General features: G+C 40.0%; 1 protein-coding gene across 2 annotated transcripts in view; it reads right to left on the bottom strand.

Moving 5' to 3' along the window:
• Positions 1-13,683: 13,683 nt before the first annotated feature.
• Positions 13,684-26,620, bottom strand: part of LOC134354273 (protein inscuteable homolog) — a 433,993-nt gene continuing 421,056 nt past the window's right edge. For both annotated transcript variants that reach the window (XM_063063187.1, XM_063063188.1), the window contains exons 11-13: positions 23,064-23,219; positions 21,196-21,272; positions 13,684-13,852 (exon numbers count right to left, since the gene is read on the bottom strand). In XM_063063187.1, the coding sequence (XP_062919257.1) occupies positions 13,724-13,852; positions 21,196-21,272; positions 23,064-23,219 (362 nt within the window). In that variant the 3' untranslated portion in view covers positions 13,684-13,723. The remainder of the gene's footprint in view (positions 13,853-21,195; positions 21,273-23,063; positions 23,220-26,620) is intronic.

Raw genomic sequence — 26,620 nt, 5'->3', positions numbered from 1 at the left:
AAGTCATGGCTCACATTGAAAATATTTTTCATTCCCTTTAACCAAATCTGTTGCATTTTTCAGCTAAGTTAAGAAAATCAGTTCTATTGGAAGGTGATGGCACAAACCTCAGAAACATCTCCAACAGAAGGAATTCTGCATTTTGTCCTTCTGGGAAAGAAGCTATGGCATTTTGCATACTGCACATTGATATACGTGTAAAACACATCTCTCACATTTCTAGACCTAAAACCCACTGGGAGTGTAAACAGATGTTGCATTAAAATTAGCTTCTTTTCATCTTTTCTTTGCAAAAGCACCGAATTGCATTATCTTTAATGTATACATCACTGCAAATTAAACTTAAGTCCAAGTGCAGAGAATAGTCCAGGAAAGTCCAAACTTAATTTAATATATAGTTAAGGAAAATGGTTATGTGACATTTAACTTAATAATATGAAACACCACAAATATTCTTTCTCTTTTTGCACTACATATTTTAATTTAGATATTTAATATTCATATATATACTTAATATAATTCAATGTTTTTCTATATTTATCATGTATTGCATTGTACTGCTGCTGCAAAGTTAACAAATTTCACGACACATGCCAGTAATATTAAATGTGATTCTGACTCTGATTCCGACAATCCTGAAAGGTCTTAATTGGTTAGAAAACTTAATCTGTTCACCAATGTCAATACACTGCTATATATATTCTATCCTGCTCCTGTTTCTAATTGTCCGTCGTGACCGACGATGACATGAAACCTGAGCGGGAGAGTTTTTAAAGTGAAAAACCTGTGGCACTGGGGCAGTTCCCATCTCTTGACCTCTAAAGTCCAAGTCCAATGGTACAAACAGACTGGGGTCTTCCCTGCTTCTAATTGTATGAGGTGATTAAGCTCTGAAATTCAATAATTAATAAATTTGGAGGTACGTATAACTGTGCATCACATCAATATCATGTCAATCAACTTCAGTGACATTTGAGGTAATGCTAACATTAGGACTTCTGCAGAGCAGTCACAGCAGCAGTTACTGACAATGTTGCCAGAGGTTAACTCCCGGATTGTTGCAATCTGGGCAGCTGTTGCAGAGGTTAACCAGATATTTTTTAATTGTCAAACCTGAGGTAGAAAAAGGATAAAACTTGATTTGAAGGAAAGGCAGAAACCAATGTGTAAAATTCTCTTCCATTTTGTTGCTTCCATTTGGTGACATTGCTAAAAATATATATAATAAATAGAATTTTTATATTTGCAGGAGGCATTAGCAAAACAACTTAGAATGTGAACAATATGAGAGGCTGTGAACATGACAACAGGGAAATAAGCCAATAAATATCTACACCTTTTAATCCTGAAACTAGATATTTTTCTTTTCTAGGTCAGCGGTGAAAGCTATAAGCTTTATTCCTGAAAGATAAATACAATTAATAACCTACGATTCTAAGAACACTACGGCCATTCTAACTTATTCGTCATGGCCATTAGCATAATGTTTTGGAAGGAATACCACACAAATAACCACTCACACTGCACAATTGTTAACAGATTCACTAGCTTAATATGCGTTCTCATCAAACTGCCCAGTAATCCCATGCAGAAAACGTGATGTGTCTAATGTTTTTATAGCAGTTGCCTAATGCCACCTGAAACATTTCTCTCAAACTTAAGCCGAATCTTCAACTTCTAAAGGAGAAATCTGCATTGCAATTCACAGCTGGCAGCATGTCCCTTTCCAAACAAATACAGCCAGGAGAGATTGACTGCATATTACAAAACAAATGGCATAAGCTAATTTTTAAAAAGTGCATGCAAATAAATGAAGAATTTTATGCAATACAGTGGTAGCTACAATTTATTTAGAAACAGGAAAGTTACAGGGAATTTTATATAGGACTTGAAATTGCAATGAGGAGGACGTAGTTGGGACACAGGACTGTTTTTTATTGAAATCCCTTTGTCTGGTTCATCGGAGCTCTGCTCTCTCTAGCTGTACCTCGCCAATGCTCCTTTCTGCAGCTAAAGTCAAAACTTAGCTTTGGTTTCCCTCTCTGAATAGTGAAGTAGAGAGCACAATGCTAATGTTTTTGAAATCTTCTTTGAGATTCAGAACAAAAGTTCATCTAATGTATTCGCATGTATGTTGATTGTGTTATGTATTGCATTGTAACATGAAATCTCCACTCAATCAATAACTTCCATTTTGCCCACTCTCAATGATACCTGTGACATAGCGGAAAAATACAAAATAAAAGTAGAGACATGCAGCACTTACCTGCCTTCAGTTACAATGGATTAAAGCCAGTCTCACAACATCTGTGATTAATAGAGATCGATCATCCCAAAACATCACCACAGCAGTTTCTCAGGGTAGTGCCCTGGGCCCAACCAGTTGCTTCAAAATTCAGCTGCCATACACAAAAAATGCTGAAGGAACTCAGCAAGTCAGGGAGCAACAATTGAGAATAAACAGTTGACATTTCAGCTCCTTCCTTTCTTGAGCTAAGACCCTTCAGCTCCTTCCTTCCATCATAAGGTCAGAAAAGCATTTTTTTAAACTGATATATTAAATTCAGCTAACTATTCCTTAGTAAATAAGATAAAGGACATAGGAGCAGAATTAGGCTATTTCGTCCATTGAGTCTGCTCCCCCATTCACTCATGGCCGATCCTCTGTCCCCTCCTCAGTCCCACTCTCCACCTTCTCCCCGTAACCTTTGATGTTGTGGTCAGTCAAGAACTAATTAATCACTGCCTTAAATACACCCAGCAACCTGGCCTCCACAGGTGCTTGTGAGGAAAAATTCCGCAAATTCACCTCCATCTGGCTAAAGAAATTTCTCTGCATCTCTGTTCTAAATGGATGCCCCTCTATCATGAGGCTGTGCCCTCTTGTCCCAGACTCTCCCACCATGGGAAACATCCTTGCCACATCTACTCTGTCTAGGCCTTTCAATGTTCGAAGGGTTTCAAAGCAATCCCCCCACCCCCCATCCATCTAAATTCCAGCAAGTACAGACCCAGTGCTGTCAAACGTTCCTCATGTGATAACCTTTTCATTCCCAGAATCATCCTTGTGAACCTCCTCTGAACTCTCTCCAATGCCAGCACATCTTAGGTAAGGAGCCCAAAACTGTCCACAATACTCAAGGTGAGGACTCATCAGTGCATCACATCCCTGCTCTTGTATTGTAGACCTCCTGAAATGAATGCTAACATTGTATTTGCCTTCTTCACCACTGGCTCAACCTGCAAGTTAACCTTTAGGATGTTCTACACAAGGAATCCCAAGTCCCTTTGCATCTCAGATTTTTGGATTTTCCCCCCATTTAGAAAATAGTCTGCCCATTTATTTATTCTACCAAAGTTCATAACCATGCATTTTCCAATATTACATTTAATTTGCCACTTTCTTGTCTATTCTCCTAACCTGTCTAAGTCCCTCTGCGGTCTTCTATTTCCTCAACACTACCTGTCCAAGTATACAACTTCCACTGGATCCTCTTTCTCTATCCTACATGTACTCTCCTTAAAGTATTCCAGCAGATTCAGAAGGCAAGGTTTTCCCTTAAGGAAACCATGCTGACTTTGTCCTATCTTGTCCTGTGTCTCCAAGTACTCTGTAACCTCATCCTTAACAATTGACTCCAACATCTTCCCAACCACTGAGGTCAGGCTCACTGGTATATACTTTCCTTTCTGCTGTCTCCCTCCTCTCTTAAGTGTGGAGTGACATTTGCAATTTTTCAGTCCTCCGAAACCATGCTCCAGTCCAATGATTCCACAATCTCTACTGCTACCTTTTGCAGAATCCTAGGGCTTAGTTCGTCTGGTCTGGGTGACTTAAAGCACCTCTGGGTCTTTCTGCTTTTTCAGCACCTTCTCCCTTGTAATAGTAACTACCCTCACTTTTCTTCCTTCACAGCCTTCAACATCTGGCATACTGCTAGTGTCCTCCACAGTGAAGACTGATGCTAAATACTTATTTAGTGTACCTGCCATCTCCTTGTCCCTCGTTATTATTTTCCTGACCATATTTTCTACAGTCCTATATCCACCCTGTTTTCTCTTTTCTTTCTGTGCTTGAGAAAGCTTTTTCTATCCACCTTGATATTGCTTTCATATGTCATTTTTTTCCCTCCTAATGATTCTTTTAGTTGCTTTCTGTAGGTTTTCAAAAGCTTCCCAATCCTCTATCTTCCTGCTATTTTTTGCTTGTATGCCCTCTCTTTTGCTTTTACATTAGCTTTGACTTCCCTTGTCAGCCACGGGGGTTGTACAATTTTATTATTTGAGTATTTCTTTGTTTTTGGAATACATCTATCCTGCACCTTCCTCAGTTTTCCCAGAAACTCAAGGCATTACTGCTCTGCTGTCATCCCTGCCAGAATCTCCTTCCAATTTACTTTGACCATCTTCTCCCTCATATCCTTTATTCCACTGAAATACTGCTACGTCATACTTTACTTTCTCCCTATCAAATTTCAAGTTGAACTCAGTCATATTGTGATCACTGCCTTCTAAGGGTTCCCTTACTTTAAGTTCCTTAATCACCTCCGGTTCATTACATAACACCCAATCCACTATAGCTGATCCCCTAGTAGGCTCAACAACAAACTGCTCAAAAAAGCCATCTCATAGGCATTCAACAAATTCACTCTCTTGAGATCCATTACCAACCTAATTTTCCCAATCTACCTGCATGTTAAAATCTCCAATGACTGTCATAACATTTTTTGACATGCCTTTTCTATTTCCCATTGTAATCTGTAGTCTACATCCCAGCTACTGTTGTGAGGCCTGTATATAACTGCTATCAGAGTCCTTTTACCCTTGCAGTTTCTTGACTCAACCGATAAGGATTCAACATCTTCCTACCCTATATCACAACTTTCTAATGATTTGATGCCATTTTTTTACCAGCAGAACAATGCCACCCCTTCTTCCTTCCTTCCTATTCTTCAGACACAATGTGTAACGTTGGACATTCAGCTCCCAACTACAACCATCCTCCAGCCACGATTTAATGATGGCTATGATATCATACCCAACAATCTGTAAAAGTGCAACAAGATCATTCACCTTATTTCTTACACTCCCTGCATTGAAATACAACACTCTGAATGCTGCATTTGCTACCCTTTTGATTCTAGATGCCTAATGCACTGATACTCACACTGCTGGCTGCAAATTTTGTCCTATCATCTGCCTACCCTTCCTGACAGTTTGACTGCACACTATCTTCGTTTTTTTTTACCTTTCGTCCTATCCTGAGTCCCTTCACCCTGGTTGCCATTCCCCTGCCAAATTAGATTAAACCCTCTCCAACGGCTCTAACAAGCCGGCCCACCAGAATATTGGTCCCCCTCGGGTTCAGGTGCAACCTGTCCCTTTTGTACAGGTCATACCTCTCCCAGAAGGGTTCCCAATGACCCAAGAACTTAAAGGCCTGCCCTCTGCACCAGCGTCTCAGCCACACCTTTATCTGCCAAATCATCCTATTTCTAGCCTTACTGATTTGTGGCACAGATGGCAATCCAGAAATGACTACCCTGGAAGTCCTGCTTCTCAGTTTTCTGCCTATATCTCTAAATACGCTCTTTAGAACCTCTTTGCTTGTCCTTCCTATGTCATTGTTACTAATATGTACCAAGACATCTGGCTGCTCGCTCCTTCCCCCTCCAAATGCTGCAGTCATGATCTGAAACGCCCCTGACCCTCTCACCTGGGAAGCCACATACCATCCAGGTGTCCTGTTCATGGCCACAGAATCTCCTGCCTGTTCCTCTGACTGTTGAGTTCCCTATCACTACTAATTCCCTCTTCTCCCCTTTCCCCTTCTGCACCATCCATCCATGCTTAGTGACAGAAACCTGGTCTCCATGGCACTCCTTTGGGAAATCATCCCCTACAACAGGATCCAAAACGGTATACTTATTTTTGAAGGGAATGGCCACAGGGGTGCTCTGTGCTAACTGCTTATTCACCGTCCCTTTCCTTTTCCTGACAGTCACCCAGCTACCCACCTCCTGCAACTTAGAAGTAGCACATACTTGGATGCAGCTAAACACTGGCAATATTCAGACATGGACTGATGAGTTGCAAATAACATTTGGTTAGTAAACTGTCAGGCAGTGAACATCTCAACAAAAGAAAACTTAACCACCTACCTTTAACATTCAATGGCTGTACCTTCACTGAGTCCTCAACCATCAACTTTCTGCAGGTCACCAGTGAGTAAAAATTCAATTAGACCAGTTACAAAAATAATGAGAACAGATCTATTTACTCAGATTTATAATGTTCTTCAAGGGCTTGACAGGCTAGAAGCAAGAAAGGTGTTTCTCATGCAAAACAAGAAGCAGGCCATTAAGGACTGAAATGAGCAGAGTTTTCTTCACATGGGGGGGGGGCGTGATGAAGCTTTGGAATTCTCAGACCCTGAGAACTAGACACGTGCTCTTTAAAGACTGGGATTGATAGATTCCTGGACATTAGGAAATCAAAGGATATGGAAAATAGCGCTAAGATAGAATATCAGCTACTATTTTGATGAATGGCAAAGCAAGTTCGAGAGGCTAGATGCTCAACTCTTATCTCCTATGTCTGAAATACTTGCAACTTTGTTTCTTTCCTCAATAGGATTTTCTCTTCACCTACTAAAGTCAGGAGCATATAATTTAAAATAATTATGTTGCACAAAGGTCAAATTTATGCTTTAAGCATTAGAATTAAGTTGTGGGCAACACTGAACTTTCCAACAGCTTAGAATTTTTAAGTGCTTGATCTATATCGAGGACCTTTAGCAAATAAGATGCACCACACTACCAAAATACAAAAGTGAATGGAAAGCAGAGAGAGTTTTCTGCCAATCTCAGAGAGAGTTATAACTGCCAAAGCAGATTGTAAAATAAAACTTTAAAGACAAACAACTGCATATAAACTAAAATTTAACAAAATATCCAATGTATTGGTAAAGTTGATATCAAGACCGTAAAGAATCATACCATTAAGAAAGTCTTTGACTACAAGTACCTCAGGTCAAGACTGATGAGTTCGGAGAAGTACATAAAGATACGGAAGGTGCTGGCGTGGAGGGCTATGAACGACATGAAGGAAATCTGGAAGTCGAACCTGACCAGAAGGCTTAAAAAGAGGATCTTCATAGCAGTCGAAGAGTCCATTCTCACGTACGAATGTGAGACATGGACACTCACCAAGACTATGTGAAAGTCTCTAGATGGTTGCTATACACAAATGCTCTGGATGGCTCCTGACGTGAGTTGGCAACAGCACATGATGAACATTGAGCTCTATGACGACATACAGATGCTGACCACTAAAATCGAGGCAAAAGGACTGCAACTAGCGGGGCACTGTCTACGCCACCCCGAGCTACCTGCCAGCCTAGTCATCATATGGGAGCCCAAGCACGGGAGGATGAACCCCGGGCGCCCTCCCAAGACTATGGTCAACACGTTCCTAGAAAACAGCGGTGCGGCTAATGTAGATGAACTGAACACACTGATGAGGAAAAGGGAGAACTGGAGAGTCTATCCTCGTACCTGATGCCAGCCCCCTAGGCCTGAGTCGACGTAGTAGTAGTAGCAGTGATATTGGAGTAATGCATAATTAACTAGTTTGTAGATACTCTAGAATTCCCTCATTGTTGAATACATTTGATCATCAGGTTTACAGCAGATACGAAGTAAGAGCAGTAGGCAGAGTGATGGATTCTTTGTTAACACATTTCTATGAAGGTCACACATAATATCATTAGACTCGTAATACTGAAAATATAGACAACATGCACCCTTAAAGATGGGACTGTACCTAGAAAGCTTGGAGAACATTATTTTCCAATGATACCTTTCAGAATGTAGCTTTTGTTAACTTTTGCAGATCATAAATACGATTAGGAGGAAAGTCTGCTTCCGAGAAAGACTTAATTTTCCAAAATAATGGCCATTTGGATTAAGTAAATAGCATTGAAATAACCTGGGCCAAAATGTTAAGAAAGCTATTAAGCTATTTAAAAGAATGGATGCAGTGGAAAGTTGCATAACTATAGTGCAAATTGGCATAATTGTTGGTTTTCAAAATGCTACCTGAGATGCAGCTCCATGGGTTGTAAAACAAAACAAAAAGCCAATTTGAATGAACTTACACATCTGTTTCTGGAACTCTATTTTAATAAATTATCTTGTAGATTCCCATTTGCTCAAGTTTCCACATCAAGTTCAAATCTTCAAGTACTTTTTTTTAAAATGTGGCGACCTCCTTTATGACCCACCCCCCTCGATATTTCCATCATTATAATTCATACTAATTATGGCTGAAGATATGCAGGTGACCCGTGCACTCTTTTACACTGAGACCTTTCTCATTTGGGTCACCATGACTTGCATGATTGTGGTCAAGAGCTTTAGTCAGTTATCTGTCCTTCCTTTTAGAGAGTCCTGCTTCAGCTTTGTAGCTCCTTGTTCATCTCTTGAGATACAGTATAATGAGCTTCAAAATATCTTGCAACATACAATGGCATAGACATTATTCCATAGCATCTCCAAACCGATTAACAACCTCAAATAATTATAAATAGCAGTAAAAGGCTCCAACAGTATGAGTAAACTACACTTAGAACATGTACTCATACAGTTTTACAATAAAATATTGTTCAATATATTTTCCTTTCTGGAAATCATCATTGTGGTTCACCTATAAATATAGACTTATGCAAGTGAAATCATGTTTGACAAACCTTTTAAAGTATTTTTTATTGCTGCATTAGATTAGTGCAAAACAGCTGATGTAATATAATTGGACTTTCAAAAGGCTTTCAGTAAGATCTTACATAACAGTTAATTATACACAAGCAGAACATTTTAAAGCAGGATGAGGATTAGTTAACAAATAATAAACAAAAGTTGGAACAAACAAGTCATTTTTGCTTTAGTGGGATGCCATAGACCATAGCTATTTACATTCTAGTCTAGAGTAATACATTGATAAAGGATTATGTGTAATATATCCAATTTTGCAGATGCTAATAAGCTAGGTCACAATGTAGGAGGATACAAAGAATATTAGAGGGAGAAGGATGTATTAGGGGTTACTAAATGAACAATGAAATTAGCAGTTGGAACTTAATATATTATTGAATAGGTTAGGACTTTATTCCTTAGAACATAGGAGATTAGATAGATGTATTCAAAATTAGGACAATTAGTGCAACTACAAGCAGTCTTTTTCCACTAAGGTAGGGTGAGACTACAACCAGAGGTCATGGGTTAAGGGTGAAAGATGAAAAGTTTAAGGGGAACATGAGGCGAAACATCTTCACTCAGAGGGTCATGAGAGTGTGAAACAAGCTGACTGCACAAGTGGTGCATGAAAGCTCAATCTCAACATTTAAGCGAAATTTGGATAGGTGCATGAATGGTAGGGATATGGAGGGCTATGGTCCCGGTGCACGTTGATGGGAGTATACTGTATGACTCCATATGAAAAACAAGATCATGAGAGTGAAAATCTATTAGTGTTTAGAGAGGTTGGGGTATCCTTGAACACAGTTCATTAACAGTTAATATGTAAGTTTAGCAAGCAGAGAGAACGATGCAAGGATAAAGATGTCTTACTGATGAAACTGTATTTGGGAAAAATATGTATACATCTTAAAGGGAATGCAGTGAATGCTCACAGAATATATTTCTGGGATGGTGTGTTTATCATACAGGAGAGATTAAAAAAGTTTGCATGTTCTGGAGTTTCAGAATCAGACTTATAACACTGACATGGGACATGATTTTTTTGTTTTGCAGCCGCAGCACCATTGCAAAAACATAAAAAAAATAAATTAGAAAAATAAATAAATAATGCCAGATTCCTCTTGCAAGTCAAGATCTCCTCTCTATTTACTCCATTGGAAAGACTATGTCATTCTCTAGTTTGAAGCTGAAAAGGGTGTGCTGATCCAAGCTTCGTTATAGCAAGATATTACCAGACAGACAAAAGACACAATTCAGGGGTACTTCTGAAGCATCTTTAATAAAAAGTAAATTCTTCACTAGCTGATCAAAATCCTGGCCCATGACTATTTAAATTGGAGAAGGGCTGATCAGGATGTATTTTGGCATAGTGTTACTGGTGGGAGGAGCACATTCCTCCCAAGGTACCCAGACATCTGGCCGGTCAAGCACCCCTAGTTAAACCAATGCCAAAGGTCATTGCAGTGTACTGACTCTCCATCGACTTCAGAACCCATAGAAATGGTGTAGAAACAAGTCATCGTCAATCCAAAGGATCTACCTAAGAGGTACTGGCAATCAGGAAGGAAGTTCCTTTTAATTAGCATGCCACATCACCTAGGGGCTTCATCAGGCACAACTTGATTGACTTGCAAGCTAGTTTAATCTATAACTAAATTAACAGAAAATTAAAATTTTCTTTACTGGCAACTATTCAAAGTTAAGGGATAAGCAGAATGGTAACCTCTTGCCTGAAGGTGGTTTATTTTATCATACAGCCCACTTGTGACAACTCACTAAAACTGTTAGTTATAAAAATAGTTTTTTGTTGCCCAGGTGTACTTGAAAAGCAGGCCATGTGATTTCTGCTTTATTTTTTGAGGGTATGCTAGAACTGCTTTTAGTTGTTATCATTTCCAAATAGGGTTAAAATTGTCATTAATCTCATAGAACATAGAATATGACAGCACATTACAGGCCCTTCGGCCAATTGTGTTGTGCAGACCTTTTAATCTACTCTTAAGATCAATCTAACCCTTTCCTCCTGCATAGCCCTCCATCTCCCTATCATCTATGTGCCTCTCTTAAACGTCCTTAATGTAGCCGCCTCTACCACTAGTCCTGACAGGGTGTTCTACATATCTCTCTCATTTAATCCACACTGGCACAAGGATTTTCACCACAATAATTTCTCCAAGGATCCTTAATGTGGCAACTTGCTTAAAAATAAAACTTGTGTCTGTAAGGTAGCTTTTAACCACACATCCTCAGTGTCTAACTCATGGAACAGAACCCTCATCCAAGTCTGTTTCCATTACAATATAAAGTACATTAAAGTTACCGCCAATACTTGTTCCTGAAATTTATTGTTCACCAGGAAGAACAATTCTTCTCACATACAGACATGCTGACATCAAAAACTTTCTCTTGAATCTATTTTGCTGCACCAAATTCAGGTCTGAGAAGTTCCTTCCAAGTTACAAACTCAAAATTAATCTGTTCTTTATTACTTCTAGTTCCCAGCTAATTAAATGATATAAATAAATACTTGTTAAAATCTTGAAAAAAGCAAGCATTGTTGATCTTTCAGTGGAAAAATAGGCAATGTTTTGTAGTTCTCAGCTGTTGGATGAAGACACACAACAAACTGCCTCTTTGAAGATGTCTGTCTGTCTGTCCAGGTACCATATCCGATGCGGACATTGGTGACCATGGTTTTCCATATAGATCTATCCTTCGTTCTTTGCATGACTTCCATTTCCTCGATGTGTAACTGTCTGGCTAGGCTTTTGATGTACATAAGCCGAGGTCTTCCTCTAGGTTTGCTCCCCTCGATCTTTCCGGAGAGTATTAGTTTTTCTAGCTCATCTTTCCGCCTGATGTGTCCTAGGAATCTGAGTTGTCTTTCTCTTATTGTTGGTATGAGTGATTGAACTGCTTGGGCTCTTCTGAGAACTTCTTCATTTGTTGTGTGTGTGGTCCATGATATTTTTAACATTCTCCTGTAGAACCATAATCCAGCTGCTTCTAGTCTCTTTTCCATTGCTGAGGAAATGGCCCAGCATAAACTTCCATAAGTCAGGATAGAATAAATATAGCACTGCAGTATTCTGTTTTTAGTGTACATGTTCATCTTTCTGTCTGTTAATATGGTCTTCATTTTTTGGAAAGTTTCTTTCGCCATTGCTATCCTGCATTTGATATCTGTGTCGCACCTGCCATTACTTGTTATTAGGCTGCCAAGGTATCTGAATTTGTTGACTTGTTTGATGTTTGTATTTCCAATCTTGATCACACATTGTGGGATGTTTGTCTTTCTGGAGATGACCATGCTTTCTGTCTTCTTGGTGTTGATTGAGAGGCCTCTGTGATTACTTTCTGCTGCCACTGTAGTGAGTAGTAATTGAAGTTTTGTTTCTGAGTCAGCTATTAGTACAATGTCATCAGCATATCTGATGTTATTTATATTATGGCCTCCAATTGTGAATCCTTTGATGTCTTTGATATTTCTCAAGATATTTTCACTATACAGGTTGAATAAGTCTAGTGAAAAGACACAACCTTGCCTGACTCCTCTCATGAGATTCACATACTCACTCACTTCTCCTTCTGTTCTGATGGATGCTGTCTGGTCCCAGTATAAGTTTCTTAAGAAACGTATATCTTTCCCATCTATGTCAAGATCTTGAACCATATCCAGAAGATCTTGCTGTCTGCCAGTGTCAAAAGCTTTTGCATAGTTGATGAAACACAGGTAGCTGTCTTTTTGTACCTGGATGGCTTGTTCACTGATCATCTGTAGCATGAAAATGCATTTCTGGTTCCAGTGTTTTCCACAAAGCCGCATTGTTCTTTACCGATTTCTGGTTTTATACAGCGTCTTGCTGTCATCATGATTACTCTGAGAATAATTTTTGCCACGTGGCTCATCAGGCTTATTGTATGATGTAACTCACATTCTGTTGCTCTCTCTTTCTTTGGAACTGTGATGAAAACTGATTTACTTAAATCATCAGGTGTCTCCCCATGATCATAGATTTCATTTGCTATTTCTGTTATTTTCTCTATTCCAAAATCTTCTAAGGTCAGTATCATTTCAACAGCGATGTCGTCTGGACCAGTTGCTCTGTTATGTTTTGTTTTATTTACGGCTGCTCAAATTTCTGATTTTAGAATGCTAGGTCCTTCAAGATTCTTCTTTATGTTCGGTTTTTCTCCTCTTTGGTCTTCAAAATGTTCTTTTATATATTCTGTCCATCTGTTTACGATTTCCTCTTTGTTCCTAATTAAGCTGCCATCTTTTGCCTTGATGCATCCACTTGCTGAGCATGGTAACTTCCCCGTTAGTTCTTTGACTTTACTGTGCATCAACTTTGTTCCAGGGTTATTGGTTTGTAGCATTTCTATCTCTGAGCATTTCTCATTTAGCCATCTGTCTTTAGCTTCTCTGCATTTTCTTTTTATTGCCTTATCAAGTTGTTTGTATTCTTCGCTGTCTCTTGGTCTGATGGTCTGTTTCTGTTGCATCAATTGTATAATATCTTCAGTTATCCATTTGTTCTTACTTTTCCATTCTTTTCGTGGGATGGTTTCTTTTGCAGCTAAAACCATGGATTCCTTCAGTAAGTCCCAAGAAGGTTTGCCACCTTCATCCTGCAGCAATTGAAAATGGTTTTTCACCTTGATTGTGTATTCTGTTTTCAGATAAGGTTTGTTTTGTAGTTGTTGATAATCCAGTGGTTCTAATCTTTTTGGTTTCTTTAATTTTCTCATCTTTATTTTCATTTTGCAAATGACTGGTATGTGGTCACTTCCACAGTCTTTGAAGATACTGAACATTATTAAACATTACAATACCCATAGATTTCAGTTTCTTTGTCAATTTTTTTGCAATATTTGTTTCTGAATAAGGCTGTTAATACCCAGTATGTTGCTTGACCATTCATCCCAGAGTATCAAATATTTGCAGATTTTTTTCCAAATCATTTTCAGACAAAACTTTCTTCCATATTTGAGCAGAGTAAGAAGGAATCCACAAGTCTCGGTTTTATTAACTGCTGGTAGTCTGAGTCCTCAAAGCACTGAGGACTTGAAGCTGCCAGTTTTCGCAATACAGCCTAAAATAAACAGAGAGCTATGCATCAGAAAATATTATATTGGAATATTAGTAGAAGCAGTGAAATGTTAATGCATGAGAGAATTTCACAACCAAAGAAGCACTTCCCATTGCTTAACTTACGTTTTATTATTTATTATAAATTGATTTGATGCGAAGACTGAACTGATTCTTATATTTCATTTCCATTCATCCTATATCCTTTGCCCATCTATTTGTGGAAGAACATTTTTAGTATTTTATTAGTGCCATACCACCCAAAGCTATTTTCACATGATTTGCTTATTCCTTCAATTTTCTTGCTTAGTATTTTTCCTCACATTTCATCGTACTACCTAACATTAAGGAACAAGAAATTTCCATGGCATCCAGGCAAGATTCCAAGTCCTTTCAGTAATTTGGTGGCTGCTGATTTTTCTATGTGAAAAATTGCATTTGCTTCCAAAGTTACTCATGAACTGTGAAACCCAAGATTACGATATGATTGTATAAATGAAAGTTCTTCATTTTGGCTGTCCAACTTTTGTTCTTGTTTTCTGAAAGACATCAACTTGAGCTTGAATATAGCTGCCAGCTGTTCTCCACTTTATCCAAATTATAATATTCAAGTCATCTTTCACAACGAGTGTCAGCAGTCTGTCTGACAAATATTTTCCAGAACACATTACTGTTTAGGAATGGGAGCACTAAGCCATTTTTTATCCTAGTAGAACAGAGAAACATTCCTATTCATATTCTTAGTGCAAAGCATGAGTCTCCCAGTGTCAATTCTACTTGTAATTATCACCACTGAAGTAACACATTTAAAATTTTGCATGAGATTTCTATCTGAAAAACGTACTTTGCAAATAATACTTTTATACTATGATCTTGAGAATCTTTCCCAGTGAGCTTACAAAGTAAGATTTTTTTAGCCTACCCTTGTTATATTAAAGGAAATTATAACTTAGATCTCCACCCAGTGGATGATGCCACAAGGTGATTTCAATCCAGTATTATTTTGATGTTTCAGTATTGTGACCATTTCTTTTTTGGTATACCCTGCCATTACAAAATTACTTTTAATCCCTGAGTAACTTCAGAAATTCTTTTCCCTTGTAACCTCATTATTTACTTTAGTTTTTTTCACATGGAAACTGGTGCTGCATGATTTACAGTGAATATCATCCACTTTGGATATGCTTCAGGACTTATCACTTTAAGAATGTGGACATTACCACAACACTGCCATTATTTTTTTCAACCACGGTACATATTGAAATGTGGAAGATTCATTCTCATGTCTAACTCAAACTTGCTCTCAAAATCTTGCAATCTCAGATGCTATTAAGGGTGTCCAGTTTTCTAACTCTTAGTGAGGATCCCTAGAAATACAAAGAAACTATGATCACCCACTTACAGTACATAAATTCAGTGGCCACGTAATAAGGTACACCTGTACATCAGCTCGTTATTGCAAATATCTAATCAGTGGCAGCAACTGAAAGCATAAAAGCATGCAGACATGGTCAAGAGGTTCAGCTGCTGTTCAAACCAAACATCAGAATGTGGAAGAAATAGGATCTAAGTGACTTTGGCCATGGAATGATTGGTGGTTTGCGTCAGAACCTGCTAATCTCTTGGGATTTTCATGCACAACATTCTCTAGAGTTTACAGAGAATGGTACAAAAAAACCAAAACAAAACCCACTGAGTGGAGAATGGCCAGGCTGGAAGGCAGCAGTAACTGAAATAAACACACATTACAACAATGATGTGCAGAAGAGCATCTCTGAACACACAGCACATCTTCTACTACAGTAGCAGAAGACCATGAACATATACTCAGTGACCACTTTAGTAGGTACAGGGGCACCTAATGAATTGGCCACTGAACGCATGTTAGGTGTTTTCTAGTTAGCTCTTCATTTGAATCTGAATTCCAAATATATGGATATAAGCTTGAGCCTGAACTCAGTTTAATGCTGAATGTCAGTGCTAAGTGCTACATCATTTTCTTATTCCAGTAATCTATACCTATTTCTTCTTCCAACACCTTAACTTTATATCTAGGCCCCTAGTCATTGTTGTTATATGATGTGGAAAATGTTATGTGCGAAGTTAATGCTAATGCTACAGTTTTGAATATGAGCTCTCTACCAATAGCTTAGAAGTTTAGAGTGGCCTTCAGATCTCACCTTAGCTACTCAATGGAGTTAACTAATGCTGGTGTCTACCATGTCAAAGAGGACAAAATTGTTGGATTCCTGTTTTAAGTCACCTGTTTGCTGGAATGTGCATGCATCCTTTGTCATGGTCTGGTCCGTGAAGTCCGTATTCCGGTTCACGGACCAGTCCATTGACCCTTGCTCCAGGTTTTCCTGTTTACTCTGTTTCTGTTCTTGTTTAGCTCTAATTAAGGCAGTTGATGCTCATTGGGGCTGGCTGCATAAATACTTCCAGAGACCGGGGCGTGGTTGCTGGATTGTTCTTGTCCTTGATCCTTGTATCCCTTGCTCTGCCTTCTGTTTCCTCACCTGAAGCCCTGCCTTGTTTTGCCGGTAACTCTCGCCTCGCCTGAAGTTCTCGTCTCCCCTTGCTTTGCCAGAAGCCTTGCCTTGTCTTGCCGGTAACTCTCACCTCACCTGAAGTTCGCGTCTCGCCTTGAATTGCCTGAAGCCTTGTTTGTCTTGCTGGTAACCCTTGCTTCGTCTCGCCTGCAGTCTTGTCCTGGAGTGATCCTGTACCTAGCTCCCTTCCTGTCACTTGCCTCCACCCAGGTAAGCCAGGCCGTCTTGCCGTTACCTGTGGTTGGTTCTATCCCTTCCTGTCCCTTGCCTCTGTCGGGTGGTGATCCGCGCCCTGCCCAGGAGTACCGCTCCCTCCCCTGGTGAACCACGCCCTGCCCAGGAGGAGCCTGCCTAGCCTGAAGCCTGAAGACTCCAGCTTCCTGCCTAGCCCCTAGCCTCTAGCCTCAAGCCTGAAGACTCCAGCCTCCTGCCAAGCCTCAAGCCTGAAGACTCCAGCCTCCTGCCTAGCCTCTAGCCCCTAGCCTCAAGCCTGAAGACTCCAGCCTCCTGCCTAGCCTCAAACCTGAAGACTCCAGCCTCCTGCCTATCCTCAAGCCTGAAGACTCCAGCCTCCTGCCTATCCTCAAGCCTGAAGACTCCAGCCTCCTGCCAAGCCTCGCCTCAAGTCTCTTAGACTCCAGCCTCATCCTGCCTGCCAGTCAAGCCTCGTCCTTGCCTAGTTCTGGGGTCCGAGCCAGAGGCAAGACCCAGGTAGTGGGTCCTTGTCCAGTCTCTGGCTCAGTGTCCAAGCCCGGGCTCCTGGCTCTTTTGTCCAGTCCTGTTCCAGGTTCCTGGTTTTCCCGTCCATGTCCTTGCCATCGCCCTGTATCCTAGTCCTGTCCCTAGTTCTTCAGTGTCTGTGTCTTGCACTTGGGTCCATTCCCAGCCACCTCCTTATGACAGAACGATCCAGCCAACTCTGGACCCAGTGACACAGACACTGTCATTTTCCTCTTGCCACCCGGGGTTCCTTTCTGTTAAATACCCTCCCACCTGTCCCAGTCATCCATAGTCTGGATTCCCTGTCTGGTCATCAGGAGTCTCCCGTGAGGGGGCGGGGGGCTGTCATGGTCTGGTCCGTGAAGTCCATATTCCAGTTCACGGTCCGGTCCATCGACCCTTGCTCCAGGTTTTCCTGTTTACCCTGTTTCTGTTCTTGTTTAGCTCTAATTGAGGCAGCTGATGCTCATTGGGGCTGGCTGCATAAATAACTCCAGAGACCAGGGCGTGGTTGCTGGATTGTTCTTGTCCTTACCCCTTGTATCCCTTGCTCTGCCTTCTGTTTCCTCGCCTGAAGCCCTGCCTTGCCTTGCCGGTAGCTCTTGCCTCATTTCGCCTGCAGTCTTGTCCTGGAGCCACTCTGTACCTAGCTCCCTTCCTGTCCCTTGCCTCCGCCCAGGTAAGCCAGGCTGTCTTGCCACTACCTGTGGTTGGTTCTGTCCCTTCCTGTCCCTTGCCTCTGTCGGGTGGTGAACCGCGCCCTGCCCAGGAGAAGCCTGCCTAGCCTCAAGCCTGAAGACTCCAGCCTCCTGCCCAGCCTCAAGCCTGAAGACTCCAGCCTCCTGCCTAGCCTCAAGCCTGAAGACTCCAGCCTCCTGCCTAGCCTCAAGCCTGAAGACTCCAGCCTCCTGCCTAGCCTCAAGCCTGAAGACTCCATCCTCCTGCCTAGCCTCTAGCCCCTAGCCTCAAGCCTGAAGACTCCAGCCTCCTGCCTAGCCTCTAGCCCCTAGCCTCAAGCCTGAAGACTCCAGCCTCCTGCCTAGCCTCTAGCCCCTAGCCTCAAGCCTGAAGACTCCAGCCTCCTACCTAGCCTCTAGCCCCTAGCCTCAAGCCTGAAGACTCCAGCCTCCTGCCAAGCCTCATATTAAGTCTCCTGCCTCCTGCCAAGCCTCACCTCAAGTCTCTTAGACTCCAACCTCATCCTGCCTGCCAGCCAAGCCTCGTCCTTGCCTAGTTCTGGGGTCCGAGCCAGAGGCAAGACCCAGGTACTGGGTCCTTGCCCAGTTTCTGGCTCGGAGTCCAAGCCCGGGCTCCTAGCACTTTTGTCCAGTCCTGTTCCAGGTTCCTGGTTTTCCTGTCCATGACCTTGCCATCGCCCTGTATCCTAGTCCTGTCCCTAGTACTTCAGTGTCTGTGTCTTGCACTTGGGTCCATTCCCAGCCACCTCCTTATGATTCCCTTTGACAGATGTACTTGGTAGGAGAATGCAGTTCCACAAATAAACCAACCAAGGATAAGATTAATAAACAAAATTCCAATAATAAAAGCAGACAAATAATAACCTCACACTAAAGAAAGTAATACCAATTTATTAGAAAAGATGGTCATCTATTTCAGAGTTTGGTAATGTTAAAGAAATTGTATTTTTATTTAAAGATAGGGCACAGAAGAGGCTCTTTGAGCCGCACTGTCAGCAACCCCCGATTTAACCCTAGACTAACCATGGAACAATTTACAATGACCAATTAACCTACTCAGAGGTACATCTTTGGACTGTAGGTGGATAGGGGAGTACCCAGAGGAATCCCACACAGGCACGGGAAGGATGTATGTATTCCTTACAGAGGACGTTGGAGCACTGAGCTGCTATGTTACCATAGTGCCCCTTGTTGGCATTGCACTGTCACCTTCAAAGAAAAAAAACGATCATGTCTTTCATATGGTCTGAAGTGGATGGGCTGCAGGTTTGATGTGTTATGTGTTCAGAGATGTTCTTCTACACACGTGTTTGTTGGAGTTACTGTTGCCTTTCTGTCAGCTTGAACCAGTCTGGCCATTCTCCTCTGGCCTCCCTCATTAACAAGGTATTTTCACCCGCAGAATTACTGCTCATTGGAGTTTTTTGTTTGTTTTTTGCACCATTCACTATAGAGACTGTTATGCTTGAAAATCCTAGGAAATCAGCAGTGTCTGAGCTACTTGAACCACCCTGTCTGGCACCAACAATCATACCATTGCCAAAGTCAATTAGATCTTTCCCATGTTTATGTCTGGTCTGAACAATAACGGAACTTCTTGACCTTGTCTGCTTGTGCATTGAATGTCACTGATACCATGTCGGTTATCCATTGAGATGCTGCCACTTGAAAGACTGATTAGATATTTGCATTAACGAGCGGGTATACATGTGTACCTAATAAAGTGGCCACTGGAGTGTATGTCACCATATACTACCTTGAGATTTATTTTCTTGCAGCATTTACAAGAAAATAAGAAAATAAAATCGTATTTATGTAAAACTATACATTAATATTGATTGGTAAACAACCAATGTGCAAAAATAAAAGTAAATAAAAAAGTAATACCTAAACATGAGTGGTAGAGTCCTTGAAAACGAGTGTGTAGGTTGTGGAAATCAGTTCAAAGCTGAACTGGTGAGTGAAGTTATCCATACTGATTCAAGAGCCCAGTGGTTGAAGGGGTAATAATTGATCCTGGTCTGGTTGGTGTGTAGTCTGAGGTTCTTCTACCTAATGGCAGCAGTAAGAATAGGGCCTGGCCTGGATGGTGGGGGTCTTTGAGAATGGAACCTACTTTCTTTTGGCAGAGCTCCTTGTAAATGTGCTTAATGTTGGCAGAGCTTTGTCGGTGAAGGACTGAGCTTTAACGACCACATTCTGTAGGTATTTCTATTTCTGGACATTGGTGTTCCCCTACCAGCTCATGATGCAATCAGTTGGGATACTTCCCACTGTGCATCAAAAGAAGTTTGCCAAAGTTTTTGGTGACATGTTGAACCTACACAAACTTCAAAGAAAGTAGAGGCACTGCCATGTCTTCTTCGTGGTGACACTTTCATGCTGGTCCCAGGACAAATACCTTGATATTATGATGCCAAAGAATTTTAAGTTATTGACGCTGTCCACAACTGATTGCCTAATGTAGACTGGTAGAATCCACATGTTCTGAATGCATGTGTATAATGCTCTGCCAATGCTAGGCATACAATATGTCCTGTGGGACTTATAGTACTAAGCTGTAAGTGCCCTCAGCTTTCTCGCACTGGCATAATTCAGCTCCATAGATTCTGTGAAATTATAGCCTGGAACCATGGTAGAATGCACTACTGCTCAGATTAGCAGGTTTAGTTTTACCAATGAGGGTGAATTTTCAAGAAGTAGTGTAAAGACCTACCACAGCATGTTCCGAATATATGTAAATATACGTGACAAATAAATCTTTGATCACAAAGCACAAATATTAATCTATTATTTTTTGGACTTTTCTTACTGAAAAAAAGTGATGTTATGTAATATGAGGCTATTTCCCATTCAGAAAAGTGAGGGTTCTTTTTTGCAGGGTTTGGGAGCTAGTCCTGGCTAAGAAGAAAATGAAAATGTTGAAAGATCTTTGAAGAGAGCAGAGGGTCAATTTGGGTCTTGCAATTATTGTATTATTGTATTGTATTGTAATGTATTATTAAAGTAAAATGTGTAATAGGCAGCGTTTGAAGTATCATCTGCTCTTCTGGTCCATATTTGGAATGTTATTAGTCTCCTAAAAATGTACAATATCACTACAAATATTACCCACCACAGTTTATATCAAAACATTTGAATTTTGCATTTACTTAAAGCTTCTGCTCTTGCTAAACTCAGTTATTACCTTCAAGGAAGTGAAATGTAAGATCATCTAAAATTAACTATCTTGAAGAAAACTATCAAATGGTTGTCCATAAGCAAGTTAACACTGGTTATTTCTTTGTGAGAACATATATTGCAAATAAAATTCAGAATTTTACTGTTGATTATGAATAGCAAAAAGTGATATAACAAAGAAATGTGTAAAAACTTACCAAGCAAGCCATTAATACTGAATCACTATTATTCCTTTCAGAGGGGTATCGGCATAGTTCAATCAAACGGGGAACACCTATGTATCAGATTAACAGAAAATCTTAAAATCTTTTGTGGAGAGCAAAAAAATATATATACAACCATATTTGCAGATATAATACTGTTAGTGACTTTATATCATTAGATATTAGGTTTAGATCTTTCAGATTCGAATGCTATAAAGGCAAAATGTTTAAATAACTTGACTGCATTTTTCGCTGAATAAATCTCCATGCTCAGTAATAAGTGTAGGTCAGTGGTGTCATAAAAGACGTTGGTAATTTTTAAAACAGTTGAGACATCAGACAAGACCTATTTCAGTTCATTTGCACATTAGAGAGACTAAAAGATAATTTATCTCATCACTCAAGTATCCTTAATAATGAGAAATATCTGATTACACCTGATTACACCAAATGCTGATAAATTCCAAAATATGTTCTCAACGTGAATCAGGAATAAAAACAGAAAAGTAATATCTGTGTGTCATACTGAATAAATATGTTCCCTTTTCCATTTATTTTCCTCTTCTTTCAGTTGATACATTTCTACCAGTGCAGACCATTCAACATTACTTTGCTTAACACGTTCTACCAGTCTGTTGTTGCCAGTACAATCTTCTCCACGGTACTGTCCTGGGGCAATGGCATCAACATGGGTGATGCCAACAAGCTCAATAAACTGATTAGAAAGGCTGGCTGTGTTATAGGAGTCAAAATGGACACACTAGAGGCTGTGGTAGGACAAAGAACCCTACAGAAAACCCTGGTAATTCTGGACAACATTTCTCACCCTCTGCATGCCCCCTTGGCTGAACAGAGGAGAACTTTTTGTAATAGACTAAGTCAACTGTGCTACTCCAAAGAGTGCTGTACGAAGTCATTCTTATCCTCGGCCATTAGGCTATATAATGAGTTAACCTATAGATGGGGAATTTACTCATTTTTTATTCTTTCTGCTTCTTTTTTTCTATTATTTCTATCTGTGCACTGGTAATGCTATTGTAACACTGTAATTTCCTTTGGGATCAATAAAGTATCTATCTATCTATCTATCTAACAGGCAATACTTTTTGTTTCATTTTGAATCGTCATTTCTAGCAGATTATTCATTTGTGAATAACACTGGCTAAGTTCTCTGTCCACATTGCCGTATTTTCCAAAAGCAAAAAAGAGGAAGTTGCGAATGCTGAAAACCTCAAATAAAAGCAGAAGATATGGGAGACACTCTGCTGGTCAGGAATAGCTCTGGTGAATGATCATTGGTCTGAAATCTTAACTCTTGGTTTCCTTTCCAAGATTTATGCACCTCTTCTCCCAACCCCAGCCCTCCTTCTCTCATAGTTTCCAGTAAGGTAGTGAGCTTAGATATCAGAAGTTGAGACATTCTCTTAACTGATCAAATATACTCAGACCAACTATGCTAACTGAATAAGATCAGCCAGTTCAGTCCAGGACAATTTTGATACTTCAGACACGAGGAAATCTGCAGATACTGGAAATTCAAGCAACACACCCAAAAAAATGGTCTTCTTTCAGTTAGTCCTGACAAAGGGTCCCGGCCCAAAACATCGACTGTATCTCTTCCTATAGATGCTGCCTGGCCTGTTGCGTTCACCAGCAATTTTTTTGTGTGTTGCTTCAATTTTGATATTTGTCTACTTGGTTCAACACAAAATGTTTTTTGTAGGTTTTATAAGTTTTACAAAAATATCCAGCAAATTATATCCATTATATCAAGCACCTTGCAGTGAACTACAAAGTGAGCAAATTACCAAGACAGTGAAGAATATATAATTATATATTTTCTTTATGCAGATTGTTCTTACAGTTCAGACTTGTTGCAATGTCAGTTACGATTGGTTGTCTGCTTAAGCGGGCTAGTGTAACTGCAGATTTCTGCAATATTCTTTCAAATGCAGCACCTTCTGTTGAAATCCCAAGTGGTGGACGTTCATGGAGAAATTCCAGCAAAAGCTCCACACCTTAAAAAGCAGTAAAAGTACAAAGCAAGAGAAACAGAATCACAACTTGGTCAAAATAATCAGTCAACAAAGTACAATGAATTTGTTTCTAGTCAAATGGCCAGATTTTGCTATACCTTTTCTCTGAATTTAAGTAATTCTAACAGAGCTCATTCATGGCCAAAGTTGATCAATTTTGCAATGATAAGAGGGATGTGAACTGTTGGAATCAAGCAATTCTGAAACGGGTGCTGTATTGTGGTCTTTTCTAGCTAGTGCCACAAATAAGTTGAAGATGTGATAAATATTCCAATATCTAGAGACTGCATGCCTGCCATTCAAATTCTTCAGGGTCCCACATTAGTAGTGGGATCACTCGAGGAGAGTATGATGCTCTCCTAGGGGGTTATCCATTGGTGGGTCTTCAGGTGTCTGTAGAGGCTGATCCAAATCCACATATTCTGTTAATCACCACAGGACTGAATCCAGGATGTTCGGGTGGGTTCCCTTAGTGGAGAATGTCTGTGCATGACTTTGATTACTGTGGAGAGGATGATGCATGGGCCTTGACAGATCATGGTCAGAGGCTAGTGAAGTGAAATGCAAGATGATGGGGGAACTTTTTCCACTGAAGCCTTCCTTGCCTTTATTGACATTATGATGTGTTATCCTCCTCTGCCAGCTCCACCATGAAAGCCTTAGTTGGATCTCCCTTTGTCTCGAACCTTCCCCTTGACCTTACCACTATGGGTGACCCTACTAGGAGCTAAGCGCCAGACGGCTAAACTCCAGACGGCATTGCTCTTGGGATCCCAGGAACTCACAAGCCTCTCCACCACAACAAAGCCTCACAGAGGAAGATCCCATATGTGTTATCAAACAGACAACTTCAGATAATGCAGACAATATTGGCAAGCTGGAAGAAAACTATGAGGCTTAAGTATGGACACAAGTAGCAGCAAATTATCAGAAGCTGGATTGAGGACAGAAAGATCTGTGAAGGACATATGTATCTTGCCCTTGAACTTCAGCTTTGACCAGCTGCACTAAATGTTCTGTGTAGTGATATTACCATTATATTTTGAATCTGAAATTTGCTCTAAACATTCAAAATTATGAAGTACTTGATTACGTTTAACATCTAGGTTTTTGCTACAAATTTATAGTGCATCAAAACTTTTCATAATGCTACAGAAGTTCTCATCCCAGTGTGTAGCATCAGTGGCTCCTTCCTGTCCCTGCAATGCCTGTCTTCAGTGCAGATCCAGAAGAAGAGGCACAAAGGGAAGCTGATGTCCTCATAGTGTAGGGATGAAAGCGATTCATGAGATGAATGTCAAAATTTAGAGGGTCTCAGAACACAATGTGGGTTGATAAGAAACAGGAGTGTAAGGAGAAAAGAGTTAGATATGAGGATACCATCATTATCTATTGCTTAGTTAAGGGCTTCTCGTTGATGACTCTTAATGAAATTTAGGACCAGATGCACATATCTTCGACAGATTATCTCCAAATTGCATTTAATACAGGTGAAATAGTTGAAGTGGGTCTAATTCGTAAGATGTAGATTTTGAAACCAGAAAAGTGTTAAACTAAGCATTTGGATTTTATCAATGTCTTTTTATTAACGGATATTATTTATGGCTGAATTTTTGCGATGTTTCTGAATTCAGGATGACAGTGCAGTATGTGAGATGTGATCCAGGTCCTTGGGATTGATTCTGGGGAATAACAACTGGAATCATCTTCTTGCACTACTTCCAACTTGAGTCTGGAGGGCCTACCGACACAAAATAATTCTCCTCAAAGTCAGAACTGCAACACCCAGAAGACCACAGAGTTCACTCTTCCCTCTGGGAATGGCACTGGTGAGATTTTACAACCTTTGTTTGCAAATAGAATGAAACTGTATGTTCCTGCAATATACCAAATGGGCATGGGTAGACTGCATTTTGGGATTTCTCTCCTCAGTTTTGGAAATAATGGTCTTTGCACCCATAATATTTTATTCCAGGTCTGTTTTTATGGGACCAGAAATTTCCTCCCTCTAATGAAACCTGGAGTATGAGAAAATGCATTCAGGGCCCTGCAATGACAACCTGGCTACAGTGAAGTTAGCAAATGTTTAAGTATGTAGATGAACTTTCAAAGAAGCTTTGACAACTATTCTGTAATGTTTCTGAAAAGCAAGAAAGATAAGATTTATATTCATTGAAGTAGAAGGCACTTAGGTAGAGCTGAACAAAGAAATATAAAAAAAGATTATACTGGCAATGCATACCACAGTCATTAACGTATTAAACAAAAGAAAATTGACAAATTAATGCTTCAGGTAAAGGTCCTTTTGTTGGTCTTTTCAAGAGAAATTAAAAGAAAATAGATTGGAGAAGAGCATGTTGGTGGTGAGGAGGAGTTACAATATAAAAAAGGGTGCAATTCAAAAGCAATGCTAAGTTGCCAAAAGAATGACTCATTCATAATCTTTTTGTGCCTTAGGAGGAATGAAAATAAAAACATTACTTGGGTGTTAATAAGAAAGTTACTTCTATAGGATGGAGGAAGTGATTTATTTCGGAATGAAAAGGATAATCATCAGTGAAATTGTCTTTGAAAATAAACTAGTCCTGGAAACAAAGTCTGCCTTAATAAAGGTTAAAATATTTTAATAATGGTTGGCCTCTGCTGATATGCACTTTAACCTTGAGTTCAGAAGTTTAATATAATCAGAATTAAATAAATAATTATTAGTATCGAGTCAAAAGTAGCAAAAGAAAGTTTTAACTTTAATAGTTAACTAGTCCCGAATGCAAGGTTGCCATGGAAAAGGATCAAATATTTCAATTGGATGGTTGTAAATACTTTTTAAATTTAAATCACTTTCAGAAGAAAGACTGTTTGTATTTAACAGTTGGAAGAAAGGGGAAGTGTATGGTGAGACAATCTTAAACACTAGAGTTAACTAATGTGGGAAATAACTGAGCAAATTAGTAAGAAATCTCCAGTGTTTGAGCAACCTTAGTTTTAGAGAATGGTTCGATGGATTGTTGGAACATTTTCAGTTTATCACTTTCCAATGTTCCCACAATTAATTATAAAAGAAGACGTGAATTTGAATATATTCAAGAACTTTTTACAAGCAGTTATTGAATCAAGGAGGTGTCCAATGATTGAAATAAGCCAATAACAACACTGGGGGACTCTGGATTCGAACAGGTCTTGGCAGCTGTTGGTCAATTCTTGCATTCATGTGCCATTTCCTTGAACTGTTGTCTGTGTGGTGGATATTGCACAAAGAAGAAATGAGCACAAACGGGGACCAAAACACAAATAGCAGAAATTCAGAGGCACTTCTATGCTCACTGTGATTGCCGGAGGAGAACTGATTGTAGCAACTGTCCAGAAAATATTATGAAGCAACTCTG

Source organism: Mobula hypostoma, chromosome 11 (assembly GCF_963921235.1).
Source record: "Mobula hypostoma chromosome 11, sMobHyp1.1, whole genome shotgun sequence".
NCBI lineage: Eukaryota > Metazoa > Chordata > Chondrichthyes > Myliobatiformes > Myliobatidae > Mobula > Mobula hypostoma.
Note: the sequence above shows the minus strand (reverse complement) of the source record. Positions and strands in the feature narration are given on the sequence as shown.